The sequence below is a fragment of the Trichechus manatus genome, unplaced genomic scaffold, assembly GCF_000243295.1.
Source record: "Trichechus manatus latirostris isolate Lorelei unplaced genomic scaffold, TriManLat1.0 scaffold00028, whole genome shotgun sequence".
Taxonomy (NCBI): domain Eukaryota; kingdom Metazoa; phylum Chordata; class Mammalia; order Sirenia; family Trichechidae; genus Trichechus; species Trichechus manatus.
The window spans coordinates 21,488,179-21,501,891 of record NW_004443964.1 but is presented as its reverse complement, the minus strand read 5'-3'; the positions used below and the strand labels follow the sequence as shown (position 1 = coordinate 21,501,891).

Here is a 13,713-nt window from a genome sequence, read left to right as displayed (position 1 = left end):
GAGCCTGTGCTGGGATGCAGGGATGCTTGGTATCTTCGTTGTCCTCTAGTCTCCTCTGGGTCATCACTGTGTGGACAGATCCTGCTCAAGGCAAGGGTGGTACCCCAGGAGCCTGGGATGGAAATGGCTGCCCTCTGCTCAAGCCAGCTGCTCTTGCTGTGGGGGGACTAGGCAGATGTTCTAAGGGCTTAGCAGGGCAGGGGAAGATGTTGAGCTGGAGCTGTGCACCCCCTGCCCCCAGTCCCCACCCAAGGCCCGGCGGCAGCAGATGGACCTCATCTCGGAGCTAAAACGGAAGCAGCAGAAGGAGCCACTTATCTACGAGAGTGACCGCGATGGGGCCATTGAAGACATCATCACAGGTGAGGGCTCTGCTGGGCCTCTGTCCTGTCCTCAGTCTGTCCTTCTATCCTGTCCTCCATCTGTCCCCCCCCTCGGGGGGTCTGCCTGCCTCACTGCCTGTTGCTACTTTTTCTTTTTTTCCTCTCTCTACCCCTCCCCACCTTCCCCTCAACCCTCAGTGCTCAAGACGGTGCCCTTCACGGCCCGCACCGGCAAGCGGACATCCCGGCTCCTCTGTGAGGCCAGCCTGGGAGAGGAGATCCCCCTCTAGCTCCCCAGGTACCCAGAGGGCCTAGCCTCTGACCCCAGTGGCTGCCCTCAGCCCTGGGAGCCTTTAGGGGAACTGGGCCCCGTGCTTGGACGGGATGTGTTTGAGGGCAAACAAACAGTGCCCCCTCCCACATGCACACAACCTGGGTCCCTAGAAGGGTAAGGCCTGTGCTCGGGAGTGGGAGTCCTAGCCCTGGGCAGACTCCTGAAGGGTGTATGTGTCTCCTCTCGGCTGCCAGATCTGCGGAACCAGCCCTACATCCGCGCAGACACAGGCCGTCGCAGTGCTCGCCGGCGCCCGCCGGGGCCCCCCCTGCAGGTCACCTCTGACCTCTCGCTGTAGCCGCTGTTCCCTCAGATGGACTCTGCAGGGGGGCACACGGAAGGTGGTCGTCAGCTCGGCTGGGCCGGGCAGCCCCCTCCTCCGCTGTCCCACCATGGGCCGGCACTTCCCTCTTTTGCCACAGGGGGCAGCATCGCCGACCTCTCCCGCAAATGCTGCTTGCAGCACCCCCTCTCCCCAAAAGCCATACTTAGCCCTAGCGGGAGCCTGGCCTATAACTTATAAAGTGCAACCTTGCCCTACTGCCCAACTCCCCAGCCCCGGGGAATCTCCGTGGACCTTATTTTTATACAAGATTAATAAAGATGTTTGCAATACATGCGCGTTCGCCTGTTGCCCGCCCCCAAGGGGCAGCCTGGTTTCGCTCAGTAAACGCTTTACTTGTACAAGCTCCTCACGACAGGTCTCTGCAAACAGGCCGGCCAAGGGGAGGGGGGCTGCCTCTGCACTAGGGTTGGCGGAGAGGGAGGCAGCTTCAAGTGGGGCATACACTCTAGTGACTGGTCCATGAACCCTGCGGGAGGGAGGAGGGGCATGTGCGGAGATCCAGCGGGCAGCTCCAGTGAGAGATGCCTTCGATTCCCACTGCTTTTGAGTGGATTCCGACTCATAGCGACCCTGTAGGTCAGAGGAGAGCTGCCCCATAGGGTTTTTTAAGCAAGCCAACTGCCACATCTTTTTACCGGAGAGCAGCTGGAGCGTTCCAACCGCTGACCTTTCGGTTAGCAGTCAAGCGCTTTAACCACTGCGCCACCAGGACGCCTATCATCTTTCACTAGCCCCACCCAAGTTCGCCTTTCTGCTGCCCCGCCCCCTCTCCGCCAGTCCCGCCTACTGCCTGCGTACCTCGCGCGTTCCCTACTCCCTCGCCCCTAGCCTATAGTCAAGCCCTCACCCTGGCTTATTCTCCACCTGTGCCTGTCGCCATTTCTTCGGGTTCTGCTCCTATTCCCGCCTGTTCCTCCTCTCCCTACCTATCATGCCCCATCCTGCGCCTCGCCTCTATACCCGCCTGTCCAGCCTCCATTCTCCTTGTCCTGCTGCATCTGCCTGCCCTGTCTGCCTGCCACGCCTCCTGCCCCGCCCCTATTCCCGCAGCGGTCTCCTCCTTGCTTGCGCCGCCCCTCATCTACAAGGCCCCCCGACCCCGCAGGCCCTGCATCCTCCCCGCTCTCACTTAGGCTGAGCTGCCTCTGGCTGGCCACGCATTTTGGGCGGTTGGGCTGGTAGGGCTTGGGAGGTCGGACCTCGGGGCGGGGCGCTCGGCTCCTCGTCCAGCGTTCTGGTCGCGTCCGCAGGGCCAGGTTCGGTATCTGAGAATAGGGGCTGCGCACACCTGGGGTCGGGAGCCGGGGAGAAGTCCGAGGCGTTGATGGAGGGTTGGACGTGATTGGGAGGGTCTCCATCCCGCAGGCCCCGCCCCCCGCCTCACGCCCTCCCTGCTCGCCGCTAGGGGCGCACCTGCTTTGTGCAGTCTGTGCAGCGAGCGCGCGAGCTGGGTACTGGAGAGGCCGCTGACACGCGCGGCCTGGCAGTAGAAGACGAGGCCCGCGTGGGCGTACGGGGAGCGGCCGTGGCCGCGGGACTGGCCCCTCCAGCTTGGGTTCCTCAGAGCTTGCTGCTTCTTGGAGTAGTAGCTTGAAGGAGGAAGGAGGTGCAGCCGCCTCAGACGCTGCCCCGCCCAGCCCTCTCCATCTCACAAGGGGGGAAACGCGAAGCAAGGAAGCAAGACCGGAAGCCGCTTGACACTGGCCTGCGGCGAGCTGGGGCCCGGGGCTTCCGTCTCTGGGGCAGGGTCTGCTCCCCGCATCCCGGGCCCTGAAAGTGGGCATCGTCTGCCCACCTCATCACCTCCTGCACCGACTTGGAAGGCACAGAACCCTGGCCGAGCAGCTTAAGCAGTATCTCAAAGAACAGGGTCTGCAGGCCCTGGGGGTCGTAGATCCGGCTGTTCCTCACCCGGCCTGGGGACAGAGAGCATGGGGCGTGGGTGAGGAAAGACCTCCCCCAGGCCAGGCCCCTCACTGCCGCACCACCCTTGTTCCTCACCGAGGCATTGTGCAAAGCGGTGATTGTCAGTGAGGACGCCCAGGAAGTCCTTGAAGCTCACAGTGCCATCACCTGGGGAAAGAGTGCTGTGGTGTCTCCCCTGCAGAAGCCCTGTCCTGCATACGCTTTAGGGGCTTGCTGGCAAGATGCTGGAGTTCCAGGAGTTAGAGAGTCATGCCACGGGGAGACCCCAGTTTGAGTGGGGGAGAACTAGCCCTTGCCCTGGGAGAGTCTAAAGTCAAGATGAGCGTAAACACACTGCAGAAATGTTTAGGAACTATGGGCTAGGTGTGTTAATCTGGGAGGGCTTCCTGGAAGAGGGAACTTTAAAACAGGATCAGACCAGGGATTTTGTGGGCGAGGGAGGCATTCTTCAAGGCTGGAGGTGGGAGACCACAAGAGGATAGGGATGGGGCACCCACCATCCAAATCCGCCTGCCGAAGAGCCTCACACATCTCTTGTGGGCTCAGCTGGATGCCCACATTGCACAGGGCAACTTTCATGCTGCGCATGTCCATAGTGCCTGCCGGGTTGGAACTGAGCAGTTTGAAGATATCCTGGAAGGCTGAGGGCAGGGAAGGGGGCAGGCAGCAAGGTGAACCTCACATACAGGAATCCTGAGATCCGCCTACTCTAGCTCATGTAGGACCCAGGACTTGGGTCACTCCAACCCTCCCGGGTGTATTTTTAATACAAAGAACAACAGTGGCTGCTGTGTGTTGGTGCTTGTTAATCATCCATTCAGTCCTCATTTAACTTATGTCCAAGGTCACACCACTTTTAAAGGGCAACGATGGGATTTGGCCCCTGCAGTCCAGCTCTTAAGTTACAGTGCTCTGCAGGTAGCCGGCACTGACAATTGTTGAATAAAATGATTCTGATTTGAGGGGCCTCTGCCAATATCAAGACATAATCTTTGGGGGGCATTTGGATAGTGACTCCTTCTGCTTCTACCCCCAGAGTCCCAGATCCCTGGAGAGGACTCAGATTATTTTCTTCCACCCTTCTATTCTCTCTCCCTCTTCCTTCCTTCAATTCTGTTCATTCATGTATCCATCCAAAACCTTCATTCACCCATTCACCAATCCAACCAGAACACACACACACACACACACACACACACACACACACACACACACTCACACGCATCCTCTGGGCCATGCCCAGCACTGGGCTCTGGGGCCGTAGATGACTGGCATAGAGGGAAGGTTAGAATCTAGTAGAATAATCACCTCCTTCCTTCAGTGATCCCAGCCAAGCCACCCCTTTTAATGCTGTCCTGCGCACCCCCTATTTTTCCAGTCCTTGGGCCCTCACCTGCCAGCTGCCTGGGTGTCAGGGGCAGCAGGTTCTCGTCTGTTGAGCTGCCCGGGAGGAAGAGGTGGGAAAGGCCTTTGCACCTGTGCAGAGATGCCAGGACCAGGCAGGCATCACCCCCAATCCAGTGTTCCGGGTCCGGCCTCCAGTCCCTGCCCTCACCTCTGAGACCTCATGCTTGGGTGTGGCTGTACTGGATAGGTAGCCACAGGGCTCTTGAACTTCCTTGCCCCCGGCGTGGGCTGCTCAACCCCCCTGGCCATGGCCGCTGCTGCGGGCTCCATCGCCAGCTGCAACCTCCCCTTCTGCGCCCTGTCCACCTGCTCCTCCTCTGGATCTTGCGAGAGCAGTCTTCGAGGCTTCTGTTGAGGCCTTGAGAGTGGGGAGAAGATAGGGCAGAGGGACCCAGCCCACTCTCCCTCCTCAGACTCTAGGGGTATGTGGGATCCCCTACCCAGGCTGAGCTCACAGTCCTCAACCCCAGGGAACTCTAGGGGCAGGGCTGGGGAAGTGCCCTCCCAGGGTGAGGGGCAAGGGCCCTCCCCAGCCCTGTCACCTGCACTTGCTCTGTGCTGATGGGGCTCTCTTGGTCTTCTGCCCACTGCTGCCTGAAAGGCAGAGTCACAGGCTCTGAGGCTGCTGCAGGGCCCCAGGGCCGCAGGCCCAGGCTATGTTGTGGGGTTTAGCATTTTTTGGCCTGGTGTGCACTCTCTCACCCCAGGCCTGCCCCACCCTGCTGGGGACGCCTGCTGCTTCCTTCCTTAGAGTTCCTGCCTCCCTTAAGGCACCCTTGACTCCTGATGCTAAGTCAGGATGGCAGAGGTCCAGAGAGAGAAGCAGCCCCTGAGGCCCACAGCCAGCAGGAGGAGGGCAGGTCCAGGCTAGGGCCTCCTACCCCGGCTCCTCTAGGAGGCGAGGGTCCCCTCCCCCAAGCAATGCAAACTCAAACTAGATTTTAAAAATACCCCAGATGGATGCATCCCAACAGCCTGAGGGTGCTTCTGGCCCAGCCCCTCCCCAGACACTCACCTCTGCATCTCTTCCTTGGCCCCTTGCTGTCTGACCGCCTCCTCTGGCCTCCTGCCCCCTTCTCCTTCCAGCCCGGCCCCTTCCTTACTGCTCACCCCTTCCTAATCCCACTCTCCCAGGCCCTGAGCACTGCCCTCCTCGGCCCCTCCCAAGGCTGGGCAGGCTCTTGAAGTTCTGCAAGGCTGGGCTTTCACTTGACAGGGAAACAGAGGCCAGATTGGCGGGGAGTCGACAAGCCATTGTGCCGTCTCCCGCTTCTCTTTCTCCCAGATTTCCTTCTCAGCACCTGTGTCCAACCCTGTGCAGCCATCTCTCCTCTGCCGGAAGCTCCCCCACATTGTCAGTCCTCTGTGCCTCCAAGGCCAAACCTTGTGCATTTGTGTGCTTGTTTTGTATGTGTGTCTGGGTCACAGGCATGTGTGTTTATGTGTGCTGTGTGCACGGTTCCTGTGTGTGTGTGGATGTGTTTGTGTAAGTGCCTGGATGTGTGACGAACTGGTCAGCTGATGGTGTGTGTGTATGAGTGTGCGTTGTGTATGGCTGTGTACGTCTGGGTTGCACATAGATGGGCACCGTTACACGTAAGCGCCGTCCTACATTTTGGGGTACCTCCAGATCCAGGCTGTGGCCCCCTGGGGGGCCAGTACCACAGCATCACTCCCTTTCACCCTCAAGCCCCTGGACACCATCCCTTCCCCGTGCCCAGGCCTTCCCTGTGGAGAGAAGCAGGAAGAACTCCCTTCACACTTGCCTTCTCGGCTGCCCAGCCCCAACTCCAGAAGACCCCTCCTCAGATAACCCAACAGGTCCCTGGCTTCAGGCCCAGCAGAAGCCTCCATTTCGTAGTCTTAGGAACTGAGACTTCAGAGAGGGCCCCGGGGCCTCCCTAGTGGCCAGTCATGAGTCTTTCCTCCTGGCCTAGAGGACTGGGCAGGTGGGCGCGAAGAGGAGCTACCCATGGGAATGAGCAGGGGCGAAACAGATGGCAAGGAACAGGAGTGGCAGAGCTGGAGGAGGTGGGGCAGGGGTAGCTAAAAACGGGGGTGGCATCTCTAAAAAAGTAAGGACTAGGGTGCCGCAGCCAGGTGTGCTTGCTTGGTCCAGGGGTGTTTGCACAAAAAATCTAAGCAGGGGGCCAGCACTGAAGGCTTTACTGGTTTTGTCTAGTCATTTCTATGGGGAAGACAGCTTAAAATGGATTTTCAGCAATAATGGACTCTGTTTCTTGGTCCCTGGCACCGAGCTGCAATGCAAAAGAGACAGTGTCACTTGGGCCCCGGTGGGAGGGTGGGGGGGAGAGGGGAGAGCCCGGAGGCCTCTTGAGGGGGGTGTTGGGGGTCAGAGGGCCTCCTCCTGTTGCACGCTGGTGGGCAGCTGGCTTTCTGTTGTATTCATTCATCACTAGGAAGCAAGGGGTGCTGGAGAACCCCATTCCCTCACTCTCCCTCAAAGGAAGAGGCCTGGGCCCCACGGCTGGGGGCATCAGGCTCTCCTCAGGGCAGACTCTAGTGCAGGCAATTTTGATGAGGGTGAGGCCATCTACCCTCTGGGTGGGAGATGTCCTAATGCTAGAATGGCCCTTACCGTTTTGACCCCAGCTCCCTGTCCTGACCCTGGAGTGCTCACTCTCCATGGTTCCCAGCCCTCCTCTGGCCCTGGCCTTAGCGCTGTACCTAAGTCCACTGGAACCTTCTTTTCAGAATCCTTTATGAGGTCACTGAGGTGGGGACCCCACAACCCTCTCCATGCCTTGCCTGGCCCCTCATTCTGCTGTTCCCCACCCCCACCCCTGTGTGGGGAGTAGGGTGCACCCACATGTACTAGCACAGCCCCCTCTTCAGGGCTGCTGCTGGATAGACCCTCACTTACTCTTTCCTGGCTCCCTGAGGCGATAGAGCCAAGGCTGGTGGCTGGAGAAACTTGACTTCCCCTTCAATGGTGGCCCTCTTGATCCCTGGCTTGTTGAAGCTCCTGTATTCCTCATTCCAAACTTTTTGTGGCTCACCAGCTTCAAGTGGTTTCTCTGATGGCTTCTCTGGTGGCACCTCAGTGGGCTTTTCCAGCTCCAGCTCTGCCTCGGTTGGCTGGGCAGCAGGTTCCTTGGTGGGCTCTGTAGAAGGCGCCATGGCCTTCTGGGAAGGAGCTTTGATCAGGTGCTCCAAGTTGGGCAGGTCCTTGCTGCTGGAGGCCATGACCAGGGAAGACGCAAAACTGATTAGGTCAGCCAGGCCGATGGCTCCTGGGAGACTGGAGGAGGACAGGCAGGGGCTTGTCAGCAGTGTCTGGGAGCTTGTAGTTGAATGAGCTCCCTGGGCCCTGTAGCACAGGGTGTTGTTGGGGACGGGCTCCTGGCCTGTGCGGCTGGAGGTCAGCATGTCTGTGATGTTTTTGCTGGGCTCCAGGCCTATCACCTGTATCAGGCTGTGTTCTGAGGTCTGGATGTTCTTGTCTGCCCAGAAGAGGTGATTGGAGGTCTGCAAGCAAATGGAACAATGGCTGGTGGGCCTCTGCTCCTCTTCCATGGAGGTTAGGCTGCACTGTCTGAGGTTCTGCTCCTTGTTGGGGTAGAGGGGCTCTATGCTCTGCTGCTCAGGGGCTTCATCGAAGGACTTCAAGTCAGTCACCCTCAACTCTGGCTCTGTTTCTAGCATGGACTCAGGCTTGGGCAAGGATCCGTCTAAGTCTGCCTCCAGCTCCGGGTCCGGGTCCAGGTCCACGTCTGGCTCCACTTTGGGCAATGGCTCATGTTCCAGCAGTTCTGCTTCTAGCTGAAAGGGTTCAAATGAAAGCTGAAGAAGCAAGAGCCAGAGGCCCCTGCCCCTGAGGTCCTCCCCACCCCACAGGATACTGCTCACTTCCTCCCCCCAACTTGCCCCTTCAGCAGAACTCTGCCTAGGGTAGGAGGCAGTGTGGGCAGGTGATGAGGGTGGAGGTGTGTGAACATGCCCACAATGACCTGATGCCAGGGTCCCAGAATTTCAAGTGTAGGGGCTGGTCAGGACTTAGGGAAGATGGATCTCAAAAAACCCTGCTTCTGCCTACCACCTCCCCATAAGCGGTGACCCTGCCCACTGTTACCTCTCTCTCATCTTCTTGTACCAGATGGGACTCAGATTGGTGTTGGAGTAAGTTACTCCTACGATAGAAGGAGACAGAGTGGGTGACAGGGCTTTATGGGGGGGGGTGGCTTCAGTGGGAAGGGGGTCTCTGGGCCCCTCAAAGCCCCCTACCTTGTACAGAGGCTGGTAAGATGCCCCTCACCTTATCTGTTCCCCTGGCTGCCCCCGCCCCCACAGATAATTCTAGAGTAGTGTTCTCAAGCTTTAGTGAGTTTAGGAAGCTCCTGGAAAGCTTGCCAATTCACTCCCCTCCCCCAAAGGGGGATTCAGTTGGTTGGAGGTGAGGCCCAGGAATCTTCATTTTTATCAGGCTTTACAGGCAAGCCGATGCAAGGGGTTCTCTCAGCTCATATTGAGAACCAGTGCTCAGGAAGTGAGTACATGAGGAATTTGGCAGTGGTAGCAGGGGGTAAGGTTGGGAGTTCTGGAGGGTGTGGGGATGAGGTCCTACAATGATGGGGGGCTAGTTCTTACTGTGTATCCATAATGTCTACTGACTGCTTGCCACAGCAGGAAAATCCATTGACACCTGGCAGGGAGAAGAAGGTGAGGGCAGGGGAGCTGTAGGGCAGGGGACAGTCTGAGGGATTCTGGAGCCAGGGTTGGGTACTGCACCCTAAGCTTCTCCCTTCCTCCTTCCTTGTCCATTACCTCAGCCCATTTGCCACCCTCTCTCCCATCCTGCCCCTCCTCTCCTCTCCCTTGCCAGTGTCACCAGCCCTATCCTTCATGTCTACTGCGCTCCACTCACCGCCTTTGCCTTTCTTCCAAATCTCCCTACTCCATCACTGTCTTCCATAAGGCCTAAGGTTAAGAGTATTAGGTCCCATTTACTGAGTGCTTACTATAGGCCAAGTATTGCGCTGAGCACTGTTTGTGCTTTATCTCACTAATTCAACACAAAAAATTAGAAGAGGTCCATTTGCCCAAGGTCCCACAGCTGGTAATTGCTGAAGTCAGAACTTGAACTCAAGTCTGGCTCCAATAACTCTTAACTCCGCTGCCTGGCACTGCTGTCCCATCCAGATACTGTGTGGGGCCTCTATCATCCCCCAAGTCAACCTTCCTCATCTCCCTCCCTTCCTGCCCCTCTGCCCCCTTTCTCTATTCTCTCTGACCAGGTCTCAGATCTTCTGCTCACCCTCCTTCTAGCCTCTCCCACCCTGAAGCCCTCTCTTCCCCGGGCTTTTCATCCCACTGCACACTTGGTGTCATCCATCCTGAACTCCGGACCAAGGCGCTTACCCCAGGTGCTTGATATGAGGTGATCACCTATCTGGTGATTTATGAGCTCAGATCACCCTCTGCCAAGGAGAGTGAGTGACTCCTTGCGGTGGGGGGTGGGGGTTGCCCCATCCCCGTTCTCTCCTCAGAGACTTGTGTCTTTTATCGCAGAAGCTCCTCCTTCATCCCTTGGGGGTGGGAGACACGAGGCTGTTCCATCCTGTGCTACCCAGGGTAGTGGATAGGGGTTGATGGTGGGGCCATTATGGCACAACTCGGTCCCCACGAGTCTGGGGTGTGGTAGGAATTGACAGTCCTGGCTGGGAAGAATTGCTCCCAGAATTATATCAGAGGAACCAGGATATGCTGTGGCCTCCACATAGAGGCATAGAGGCTGGGAGGGAGTCCCTGCATGGCTGGTCCCGGGATTGGAATTTGGGCATATCCATGCTTCGGTATTCAATATACCAGGTTTGGGTCTGGAGGATCTTGGATCTGCTGGGTGGCTGGGCTGGGGCTGCACTACCATGCGCAGGCCCCCAGTGGCCAGCTCATTGATATCTCATTATATCTTCTACTTCCTTGACCACCATGCTCCCTTGGCTTCTTCTTTATCTCCTCCTCCACCTGCCCTAAGTGCTGCTATTCCTCAGGCTTCTGACCTAAGAGCCTTCCTTTGTCTGCTTTATGAAGTTTCCCTGGGCAATTTAATCAACACTCACAGCCTCAACCCTTCCATAAACAGCAACTGGATGTAGACAGGAGGAGAAATTACTGTGGCATGAATTCTGAAGCAGCACTGAAGATTGGAAGAAAGCATCTGAGTTTGACTCAACTTGGAACCTCTGTGCCTGACTTGGAAAAATTCCATTAGGGATTTCAGTGATGCTCTGTAGTATTTGAAATAATTGCAATTTCCAATTGTTTGTTGCTAGTATATAGAAATATATTGTTCTTGTATCCTGCAAATATGCTAACATTAGTTCTAGTAGCTTTTTTTGTAGGTTCCATAGGATTTTCTACATAGATAATTGTGTGAATCAAGGTAGTTTTACATCTTCCTTTCCTATCTGGATGTTTCTATATATATGGTCTTACTGCACTGGCAAAAATCTCCAGTACGATGTTGAACAGAAGTGGTGAGAGTGGACATCCTTACTTTGTTTCTCTGTTTAGGGAGAAAGCATTCAATCTTTTACCATTAAGTATGTTGTTAGCTGTAGCTTTTTCCATAAATGCACTTTATCAGGTTGAGGAAGTTCCCTTCTATTCTTAGTTTGCAGAGAGTTTTTCATTAGGAATAGATGTTGGGTTTTGTCTAATGCTTTTTCTGCATTTATTGAGATGTTCATATGGTTTTTCTATTATCTTGTGGGCCTGGAGTTTCTTTGTGGGAAGATAGTGTAATTACTAATTCAACTTCAAAAAATAGATACAGGATTATTTAGACTATTTCTTCTTGAGTGAGCTTTTGGAGTTTGTATCTTTTACGGAATTTATTCATCTAAATTGTCAAATTTATTGGTATAAGTTGTTCCTGATATTCCCTTATTATCCTTGTCCTATCTGCCAAGTATGTCCACAGGAGATACTCACATCTCTATTTCTTACTCCTGTTCTCTCCTGAGCTCCAGACACAAACACCAGTCACTAATTGCACATCGAAGGACCTCAGATTCACCTTGTCCAACACCACGCATCCATTGCTGGAACAGGAGCTGTTTCCTCTCTCTGGAATGCTCCTTGTCATCTGTTGGTGATGCTGCTCAGGGCTCACCTCTTCCTGGAGACCTTCTGGACTCCACTCCATGGCCACGGGTTAGAGGCTTCTCTTCCAGTAACCCCTGCCCTGACCCCACAGACCTCTATCTGGGCACACGGCCCCTTGCTGACCCTCAGTTAGTGGTCGGCAGGGTGTATGGGTTGACACCCAGCACAGAGTCTGGCCTGAGGTGGATGTGCAGCAAATGTCCGTGCAAAGAATGAATTCATTCTCTCTCTCACCCTGCCAAACCCTGTTGTTCCTTCTCCATTTCGTACCCCAAGTTCACACCGTGCATGTCCAGACTCTAGCGTGGCCAACACAGTTCTGCATCTCACCCTGGTCTTCCTTTTCAGCCTCTCATGCCCCTCCTCCTCTTGCCCCGATTCATCCTTCATCCTATCACCCAAATTAGAAACCTGGGTCATTTGTGACTCCCTGTCACTCCCCGGCTCCTGACCTTCCTCCCTCTGATGCTCACCTTGTACACATGCATCCCCTTTTCCGCTCCTACTGCCTCTCTCCTCCTCACCTCCCAATACCAGAGTCCACACAAGCCTAGGGCTTTACTACCGTCCAGCACTTGGTGCTTAGCACTGTGCAGGCATTTAATCTTCAGTGCCACAGGTGGTCTCAACTCTCCTCTCACAGAGGAGCAAACTTGCACAAAGTAACGCAGCTATTAAGAGCAGAGCCACAGACTGAATACAGATCTGACAGGCTCCAAAGTCCTGATGCTAACCACTGTGCTGTCTTAAATCTCTTTCCACCTCCACTGCAGCCATATTCCCCTCTAACCTGATCTTCTCAATGACCCCAGAGTGATTCTGCATCACATCTGCCACCAGTCATGTCCAGACTTCAGTGTGGCCTTGAAGGCCCTGCATGGTCTGACCCTGTCTTTCTTTCTCAGCTTTTGATATCCAGCTTCCTGCTGTTTGCCCCAAGTCCAAGCTACCCCAGCACACGGCAGGCCTTTTCATTCCTCAGTGCCTTAGCACATGCTATTTCCTATACCTGGAAAGTCCATCTTCTGGTAAAATCCTACTTGTGCCTGAAAGCTCAAGTCTCCAGTGTCATCTCTGTGACAAACCCAACTGTCCAACCTGCATTTTAATTCTAAACCAACTCAGTCAGACTCAGGGCCTCAGGACCCAGCCCAAGAGTAAGCCCCGAGGGGATGCAATAAATGTCACAGGAGCGATTTAAGGTGCCAGGAGTAAGTCTGTTACCCCGCAAGTTGGGTTTGGGGGAAAGCTGCTCTCTGGTTGTTGATCCTTGGCACATTTTTACGCTGGTCTATGTCCTCCTGAGAGAGAAGTTCCCAAGAAGAAAGCCCCCGTTTCAAAGGGGATCTCAGCCAGAGCCCTGAGGGGCAAATACTTTTGTTCATTGGTGATCTCAGCACAGAACAGTGCAAGGTACACAAAACCAAAACCAAACCCGTTGCCCTCGAGTCAATTCCAACTCACAGCGATCCTATAGGACAGAGCAGGACTGCCTCATAGGGTTTCCAAGGAGCGGCTGGTGGATTGAACTGCCAGCCTTTTGGTTAGCGGCTGAGCTATTAACCACTGAACCACCAGGGCTCTGCAAGGCACACAGGAGGAGCTCAATAAATATTTGTTGAAGACTGCTTCTCCCTGTGGCAAAAGCACCAAGCATCAACCCGGGACAATGTGAGGTGATGTTTTTGGATGATCTGCAGTGTGGGATGATTCATGGGCTGTTTCCTGGGCACAAGCCATGCCCCTTTCGTGGACTATAGGGCCCCTCCAAGAACCTGCTGAACCTCCGTCTTTACCCCACGATGTGCACGTGCGCCCATGTGCACACACATATTTAAGCACGGCGCAGGGGCGCAGGCTGAGTGTTGAGGTCCGGACATCAGCCGCCCCCTTTCCCCGGAGGATGGCAAGGGTTTGGCTTGGGCACTTCCTTTCCGGCGCACGGCGCCTTGGGAGCATGCAGAGCGGTCCCTGGCGGATTCCTTGCGGCCCCCTCCGCGCCCCGCCCTCACTTTCACTTTTGTCGCCCCCCTGGGTCCACGCCCCGCCGGGGACCCGCTATCCCTCCGCGTCCGCCCCACCCCGCCGCGAGCCCGCCTGCTCCCACCTGTCACCCCCATGCCGACCGAGGCTCTGTCAGGGAGGCGGGGAGAGGGGTGGTGGATGCTGCCCCTCCGCCTCCAGTGCGCTCTTTGGCTGGGTGGTGCGGGAGGCGGGGGACATGCCGGCGGTGCCGGCGCCTATGATGT

At 55.9% G+C, this 13,713-nt stretch overlaps 3 protein-coding genes across 3 annotated transcripts in view; 1 reads left to right on the top strand and 2 right to left on the bottom strand.

Annotated features, from left to right (window-relative positions):
• Positions 1–843, top strand: part of FMNL1 (formin like 1) — a 28,036-nt gene extending 27,193 nt beyond the window's left edge. Inside the window, exons 25-26 of the mRNA XM_023729402.1 lie at positions 242–362; positions 522–843. Of these exons, the coding sequence (XP_023585170.1) occupies positions 242–362; positions 522–613 (213 nt within the window). The 3' untranslated portion in view covers positions 614–843. The remainder of the gene's footprint in view (positions 1–241; positions 363–521) is intronic.
• On the bottom strand, positions 800–6,190 carry LOC105756190 (uncharacterized). Its single transcript, XM_012554930.1, has 11 exons — positions 6,103–6,190; positions 4,879–4,930; positions 4,485–4,694; positions 4,323–4,405; positions 3,427–3,570; positions 3,005–3,076; positions 2,799–2,919; positions 2,417–2,592; positions 1,964–2,291; positions 1,337–1,469; positions 800–1,126 (listed from the first exon to the last, which is right to left on the bottom strand). Exons 1-11 carry the CDS (start codon positions 6,188–6,190, stop codon positions 800–802), a joined length of 1,734 nt encoding a protein of 577 aa, XP_012410384.1.
• A 334-nt stretch (positions 6,191–6,524) lies between these two features.
• Positions 6,525–13,584, bottom strand: SPATA32 (spermatogenesis associated 32). The gene is made up of 5 exons (XM_012554929.1): positions 13,572–13,584; positions 8,945–8,999; positions 8,430–8,487; positions 7,221–8,119; positions 6,525–6,594 (listed from the first exon to the last, which is right to left on the bottom strand). The coding sequence occupies exons 1-5, from the start codon at positions 13,582–13,584 to the stop codon at positions 6,525–6,527; spliced, it is 1,095 nt and encodes a 364-aa protein (XP_012410383.1).
• Between the last annotated feature and the right edge of the window lie 129 nt (positions 13,585–13,713).